The 8,211-nt window shown below is 43.6% G+C and overlaps 1 protein-coding gene across 4 annotated transcripts in view; it reads right to left on the bottom strand.

The window, feature by feature from the left end:
* Positions 1 to 8,211, bottom strand: part of abr (ABR activator of RhoGEF and GTPase) — a 106,473-nt gene that overhangs the window by 35,174 nt on the left and 63,088 nt on the right. For all 4 annotated transcript variants that reach the window (XR_004213089.1, XM_031857257.1, XM_031857258.1 and 1 more), the window contains 7 exons: positions 8,077 to 8,129; positions 7,026 to 7,166; positions 5,853 to 5,974; positions 3,892 to 4,060; positions 1,729 to 1,848; positions 1,362 to 1,437; positions 1,106 to 1,210 (listed from right to left, as the gene is read on the bottom strand). Coding sequence is in view for 3 of the 4 variants with exons in the window: in XM_031857257.1 (XP_031713117.1) it covers positions 1,106 to 1,210; positions 1,362 to 1,437; positions 1,729 to 1,848; positions 3,892 to 4,060; positions 5,853 to 5,974; positions 7,026 to 7,166; positions 8,077 to 8,129 (786 nt within the window). In the remaining variant the exon portion in view is untranslated. The remainder of the gene's footprint in view (positions 1 to 1,105; positions 1,211 to 1,361; positions 1,438 to 1,728; positions 1,849 to 3,891; positions 4,061 to 5,852; positions 5,975 to 7,025; positions 7,167 to 8,076; positions 8,130 to 8,211) is intronic.

The following is an 8,211-nucleotide window of genomic DNA, read 5'->3' as shown; positions in this document are numbered from 1 at the left end:
GGGGGGGGGGGGGGGGGGGGGGGGGGGGGGGGGGGGGGGGGGGCGCTGGCTCCGGACATAAATGCAAGACAGACTTTAAATGACAAATCTAGATTTTTTATTTCCAGAAGGTGATTCTCCATTTCATGAAAAAACCTTGAATGCATTATTCTGAACCTAAACCTTTGCGGTTTCCAGGAACAGCTGATTTTACAGCAAGCCGACACGTCATATCTGACCCATGTTCAAAATGATCTCTTGAATATATATCGCAACACTATAAGCTCTTGAGAAGTATCTGCTGAGTATCGGCTATTGGCTTCTTCCTGCTCCAAACCATCGCCTTTACAAATCCACTATTGGTCGACCTTTAGTTACTTATAATCTTAAACACATACTTACAATACATTGTAAATTGATATAAAAGCACAGGCTGTCAGGTCCTTACCCGGAAGTGATTTGTTTTTACATTGGAAGTTTATTTTTCATTAAAGAAGGAAGCAGGTAATTAATCAATCACAGTGCTATGCTGGCAATTGACCAGTTTCCATCGAAATTCACCGGAATGCTAAATTAAAATAAAACCCCGGGCTTACTTACACAGAGATACTATTGTATAAGAAGCAAACACGGGTGTCTTTTTCTGTTCGAAGCGAGAAAGATTGAGACAGTGTGCCCTTCAGCGTCTTGAAGCCCCTCCGTCAGCTCTGTGGCTGTACGAGTGTGTTGTGCGTGCGTGTGAAAGCAGAGACCCTCATGCCCTTTTGGGAGATCAGAGTAGGTTGGCCAGATGGCTTTAATGTCACCACCAGCCTCTGAAAGTGGTGCAATGTGGAGATCTGGAGCAAAAACAAACATGTAGGAGCTGAGGGCACAGGCCACCGCCGGCATTGACTGCTCAGAGCTAGATGAGAAACATATTGTAACCTAGATTCTCTCCTGCAAGGCCCCCCTCCCTTCATTATGTGGCTGCTTGTTGCGCCGAGAGTATAACAGGCCCTTTTCTGTGAATTTAAACCCAAAGCAGAGCGGAGAGGACGGAGCGATGGGGGGGATTGCGGGTTAAAAAGGAGAAAGCGACAGAGCATAAGAGGACAAGAAGATATTGTGTGCGAGTGTTTCTTACCGTCTTTGTTGCTTGTGACAGGAATGTTGTGGACAGTTCGGAGTTTGAAACAGGAGCTGGTCAGGACCTGGAGCTCCACAGAGCTTAATACACACGCCTGGAGATCTGACAGACACACAGCGACCACACGGCTACGGTTACACTTTCACTTCTCTGAGGTACGGTGAGTAAAGAGTGGTTTTAAACCGCTTCAAGATGCAGACAGTGTGTTCTAATAACATAAAGGGCCTTTAGGACAATTCAAGGCCAGTGTTACCTTTCTTCTGGAGTTTCTGGATGCTTTCCCTCCACTCGGACCTCTCATAATCGGAGGAGATGAGGAACTGGTAGCTCTGGATACACACAGAAAAAAAACAATGTTAAACACATCAAGAACCTGCACTGGAATCATTATTGAAAGATTTTCTATTTTTACAGAAAGTAGAAGTGGAAATGCCTCTCAAAAATCACTAAAAGCCACGATGTGAAATTATCTCACGCTGTCACAAGATTTTGATTTTGGAAACCTAAACTGAATCCATCGGAGGGCTGTTTTGAAAGGGACGTGTCTCCCTCTAGTGGTGAGACTTGAGTGTTGCTGCTACGTGGACACACGGAGTGACAGGATTGGACGAACGAGTTACCTTTCCATGTCTGTTGTGGATGCGGAAGGGGATGGTGGGAGAGTTCAGGAGCAGCCACGACTCCTGTTCGTTCATCTTCTTTCTCAGGCGCTCCACGCGACTCTGACCCTTCGGTGCTTTCTAAACACAAAACAAACAAACAGACGTATGGAACTGATACCAAGGTTGAGAGGGAGGAACATTCATCAAGTCAAATACTTAACATTGCTATGCAGCCCGAGAGTTGTGAGGTAAAGATACTGCGCGAGGTGAATGAGTCCAACTCTGTCATAACTCAACTCTCAACACCAAACATGATGATACACATATTTTTAGATTCAGTGTGCACTGTGAACTCCACAATGTCCGTCACTAATAAACATCCACAAATCCACTTAGAAATCATAGATAATAACACGCTCCATATAAGTCCAGAACCTGCATGAGAATCATTACGTCTTAAGTTTTCCTCTGTCTGTACATTCATGGGTTCGCTGCAACAGGAACTGCTAGAGCTAGAGGATAATTCATACTTTTAATGGTGCCAATTTGACAACAAATATAGGCTTAAAGAAACAGGCTTAGGGTGTGGCACCACAGCTAACTAACTGATCGCAGCATGGCAGCAATGCACTTCCTGTTTACATCCCCCAAATGAGTTTATTTGACTGTTGGTAAAAACAAAAAAGAAAAGATAATCTATAGATTGAGAATAATTGGTTTCGTTTTGCCATAAACATACAGAATGAAACATTAGTTATGATTTGTGGAATAGCAACTGTTTTCTTAGAGCAGTAAATTAAGCTATTTACACTTTGATATTAAACTCCACTTTACACGATTTTGTCACTTTGAGTTCAGTGTTTGTCTCCTGAGGTTTATCAACATCTGTATGCATGTTACTTTTTCTCCACTCTCCGTTATCTTGAATCACAATAGGAGACCGAAATGGGATTGTAGATCGAATTGAATATTGGTGCATCCACGACTGTGGATTGTTGGATGCTGGATGAAATTAAATGAAACTTTAAGCTTTTATCCAACAGGAACAACTTAAAGTCAATATGATGGAGTAGTACACTGAATACAAAACACGAGTACATTCTGAGATGCACCTGTAGTGTAGGTATTGTTTTTATGCCTCATTTACACACCATATAATTATGACCTATTTAAGTTAGAACTAAACGTTTTATGACTAATGTGTCATTACTCTTAACAGCATGGTATCAGTTTGACATATTTCCTATTTTTCCAAAGAAAACAACGCCGTGCTGCGAGAGTCCTTTTATATAATTCAAGGATCTCGGCTTCTAGTGAGTATTAAAGGAAAACAAACACACACATCCTCCCTGCCCTCACCAGGAAGCTGTGAGTCAGAGCCTGGATACAATCAGCTGCTCCTCTGACTCTACATACCTTCCGTGGTCACTCGCTGAGTGGGCGAGTTTAGCGCTGTGAGAGGGGAATAACAGGAACTTCAGTGAGTCTCAGCCAAGGACTTGGAAATGTTGGAGGATTATATAGCATCTTCTTTTTGCCATTGACCGAATGTTTCAGCCATAGAAATAGAACATTTTCTATCAAATCAACATAGCAGGTTGGCCTGAGATGCGGCCATCGCAAAGTGACCTGCTGTAGCGGGCTGGCCCGTTCTATTTCTACGGTCAATGCTGAGTGCTGAGCGCCATTTCCTTCTGAACTATTCGAACGACCACGGCAAACAGTTCAATGTGCGTTCTAGTCTCATTCTACTTCTATGGTTTCCGTACTGATAGGAACAGAAAGACGTAGAAGAAGGTAATTCTGTTTTATACTTATTTCTGGATGTCACTACTATTGCATGCACGCTCAAGAGTTTCCCCACATGGAACATTGGACCTTACCTTGACCTCGTCTAAGACAAACAAAGGTGTGGGCGTCAACTACCGAGTTAAAAGGAAGGTGCAGTGTTTCCAGTAAGGAATCACTGAGTCTTCCATGAAAGTCTGCGTATGCCACGATAAATAAATAGATGGCTATCAAAGTTTCACAGAACTCATTAGTCACAACTTCCCTCCTGAGTCACTTGTATGCGTTTGTGTGTCTTTGAACAACAGGAACCCAGCTAATGACTCATTTTAAGGAACCCCTGGAAGGTCCCGCCACGAGATGTTGAAACAAATAAACGAACAACAGGACTACCTTCTCTTTCTGTATCTCACTCTTTAAGACTGAGATCTTGATCTTCATCTCCTCGATCTCGTGCTCGGGGAGGACCTGGATACTGGGGCAGGAGTCGGAGTCGTCCAGGGTCTGGAAAGTCAAGTCCGCCAGAGGGAGGTACCACTTGCACTCGTACTGCTGATGGCGGCTGCAGATGGACAGAGAGGGAAGGATGGACGGGTGGGGGAATACAGGAAATATATGACACACAATAAATCAACAAATCAGTGGAGGAGACCAAAAGCTGTAAAGATCAACAGAACAAAGGCAGTGAAAAAATACAACGTCTACAAATTAATAGAAAATTCTGTCCAGATGGCCGCTAACTAGACATCATAATCTCTGGCTAATTTTAACAAAGCATTACTAGCAAGAGTCGAGTATGATTGAATTTGTCACTGTGCTGTGGTGTAAAGACATTACTGTAATGAATAGACACTATCATCATCACGATGAAAAAGTTAAACATTCACAGGGGTCTAAAAGAAAAAGCTGAAGAGGAAGAAGAGAAAAACATCCTTACAATGACAATAATTGGCCGATTGAGAGAACTACAATTTAAGGGCATCCTCTTTTTAAATTCAAAAGCACTATGTTCAGTCGTGATGCTAGATTAATGAAACCCTCAGCAAGTGCTTCCACTTCCAGCGGGGCAGAGAGAAGATCAATCTGCATTGTCACTAATGAGACCGTCATTAGCGTTACTGGGTGCTGCGTAGTCAACTCATTACCGCTGCGACACCTTCATCAGAAGGCCAATTTGAGCAGCCGATTAATGAGCATCCACACTTGACGAAAATTCTCACGTGTGACGACTAAAATCTTCATTTCGCAACAACTTTTATCTAAAATAGAATATTGTACATTTCTGATGGACATGGCGTTGGAGGACAATTAGAGGAACGCAGGTGTTTTTGAGTGTCTCTCTCGTCTTTGACATCTCTTTGTTTTACAGACCATCCATTCATCTCGTGCACTTAAACACAGCCGTAAACAGAAGGGTGGAGCTCAGTTAAATGCATAATTGAATAGAGTATGAAGACATCCTTATATCCAATCTACTAACCCTTAAGTAACAATAACATTTCAATATTTATAGACAAAGAAAATTATGAAATATGTATTCAGGAACAGAGTATACATGTAAATATGACTACGGATCCTCAGGGACTTCACCCAAGGTGACCGAGTTTTCTGGATGGATCCGCTGCTTTAAGAGAGAGAGAGAGAGAGAGTGTGTGTGTGTGTGTGTGTGTGTGTCCTGTAGGCGGCACACAGAGATGCTCCAGACCATAACAGTCCAATTTACAAGTCTGGTAGTTATGGCAATGCTGTGCGTTCCTTCCAAGTGAGGGGAGCCCGCGGATGACAGACAAACGGTGAATGTCAACCAAAATAAGATCCAATCAGGGTAACAGCTTCCGCCGCGCTGACGGGGCGAATGTCACGCAATCCCGTAAATGTGGGGCGCTTAATCTGTGGACGCGTGCCACATCGTGTGTCAAGCCACACATGAAAACAGGACGGCTGTGTTTCCGTCACCTCTCTTCACTTTGCCTCCAGGCCTAACAGAGTAACACCTTCGTCCTCGCTCTGTTCTCCGTGTTCATCTGCTAGTCTCCTCCACTCTTTCACAATGCCAGAGGCAAAAAACGCCTGCTAGCCTCTCTCTTTGTTAGTGTGGCTTCAGAAAGTCCTCTTGTTCCCTCCAGGAACACAAATAGACACGGGATATATTCTGTAAAGCGCCGGTGTCATCCTTTGTGTGTCACTGCCGGGGGGGCTTCATGTTGACGTGGAAGGCAGAATGAATGACACACAGATGGAAGCATAGAGAGGGTAATCCTAAGAGGGTGGATACTCAAATGGCTCTGTGCTAAATAAAAACACGGCTATGATCCTCTCCGGATGGAGAGGGAAAAAAGGTAAAGTGGACTCACCCCACAGCCGTCTTCTTCATCTTGGCACAGAGCAGCAGGTCGGTGAAGAGGAAGACGTGCCGAAGCTTCCTGGAGCTTTCCGACACTTCCACCAGGAAGCCATCCTTCACCAGCTGACGAGCCTAGAGGAACACCGCATGTCACTTGTTGTTGTCGGACCGATGTGTACACAAAGCTGATGAGCTTAACATGACGCTGGTCAAACAATGCTGAGTTCTGGTAACGGTTGAGAGAAAAAACACATTTTGTGTATCCATCTGGATTTTAACTGCTATCGTGTTCAAATTATGGCTGCATGGGAGATACAGGGGGGTTTGAGACCCCTTGACTGACACTTGAGACCCCGTAAAAGCCTCAATTGCAAAATTCCGGGGGGGTGGGGGGGGTGGGTCCTCGAACTTCAGCGAAATCCTGCCACCGGGTTTTCCGCATACCGACTACACTGGCTCCCGATCAGCTCTACAGTCACTTTGCAAATGTACGGAAGTGTTTATTAAAGGCCTGACGGTTGCATATTGCTCTGATGTGTTAGTTGTTTGTTAGACCTCAACGAGGAAGTCCATCAATAGGGATTACAACTGCATTTGTGAGCGGTGTGAAGTCTGATGAACTGCCGACGAGATTAGAATGAAAAACAATCAGGGGGTGTGGAGTTAGGACGAAGTGGGTTTACCAGACCTACCAGCGAAATCGGTTCATCGGTAAATCGAAAATACACGATGCATTTTGGTGAGAAACACAGAATGTAAACTTTTCTTTGTTGACAACAGGGCACCTAATATTCAAACTTTCTAATAAACTTTTGCTGTTTTTGCCTCAAAAAGTTATATTTAGTTATTTTGTGAAGTTCTTCTAATTGTATGAAATGTGTTCTATATATAAGCCTGAATTTAATTTAGTATGGGTTTTATACAGTCTAAGAATGTGACTAAATATGCAACATAAAACTTCAGGAAAAGAAGAGACAGGACGACATGAACTGATTTGAATACATCTCAGTCACACGAGGCATATAGAATATTATCACTACATGCAGAGATTTCTCCTCCATCCAGGGTCACGCTCTCCTAGCACCAAATGACACAGCATCCAACTTCAAAGTCAATTCATACATCAGGCTCTTGTCTCATTCATACTGAGATATTCAAATGACAAATAATCACACACACACACCTCTCCCTTGGGCGTGGTGACGGCAGTCCTGCGAGGGTCGATCTCCTCGTTGATGGAGGAGAGGAAGTTCTGAGATATCCGCAGAGCGTCCTGCAGCAGCGGGAAGTCCGGGTGGTCCTTAGGAGTGTGTTTCAGCAAGTCCTGCAACACGTGCACAAACACGCACGGTTACACAGACACACAAAGAAGCTGTTTGTGCTACGATACATAAAAACTGTGAAATCACAGAAATAATGATTGGTGCAGTGACGTAAAAACGTCTTATCCTGTATAGCGTTAGAAATCCATTTTCACCTCCTAACAAAATCCAAGCATGAGCAGAAGTCCTGATTGCATGTTTTCTTTCTTAATTAAAAACATAATTGTGGTTTCTTATTGAATACTGAAGACATCTCTGAAAATCTCATTTCCTTGGAGTTATTGAAGCTGCTCTCATCAGTATAGCCGGGCGATGAGCGGGAGAGCCGAACAACACCTCTTCGTTTGCATGAATGGCAGGAACGTGACCTTTGTAGAAACACACGCAGCAGTCCTGGACGGTCATGTTGTTGCTCTGACAGCTTTATGCAAACGTAGTCCACGCAATAAACTCCTGTGAGGTAACTAGACACATCCAGGTGTCTCTCTGCTCGCTTGATTGACAGTTACCACCTTAATATTACTCATCCAGAGAGGTAGGCTTATTCAGGCTGCGATGAACAACACAAAGCAGGCTCTGTTTTTCAGCTCTGTGCGGAATTGCTAAACATAAATTAAGGTATTATATTATATTTTTACTCTCACGGTTGGATTTGCTGTGAGGAATGTAGAGTCTATGACAACAGCTAAATCTTTTTAGTACAAACGGTTTATTCTGCTTTGAGAGTGTGTGTGTGTGTGTGTGAGAGAAGGGCAGTTAAAGGGAAAACCATTACAAAAAAAACCCACTAACCATATTTTCTCACTTTGCTTTTTTGGTGTTATATTAAATCATTTTTGCCCTTTGGTCTCAAATAGTAAATTTAAAAAATTCAGGTGAAATGATCCTTTAAAGTCATGGGACTGTACTCACATGAAGAACCAGGGTGCTTCTGGTCACACGGTCAATGGGCTTGTAGAGGAGAGCTGTGGGGAGAGAAGAGGACGGCTCTGAGTCAGTGTCGCTCACTCACGAGTCTGTGTGCACACACACACTCGCTCACTCACG

The sequence above is a fragment of the Anarrhichthys ocellatus genome, unplaced genomic scaffold, assembly GCF_004355925.1.
Source record: "Anarrhichthys ocellatus isolate YVR2014 unplaced genomic scaffold, GSC_Weel_1.0 scaffold18, whole genome shotgun sequence".
Taxonomy (NCBI): domain Eukaryota; kingdom Metazoa; phylum Chordata; class Actinopteri; order Perciformes; family Anarhichadidae; genus Anarrhichthys; species Anarrhichthys ocellatus.
The sequence above is the reverse complement of the archived record's forward strand: the minus strand, read 5'-3'. Positions and strand labels throughout refer to the sequence as shown.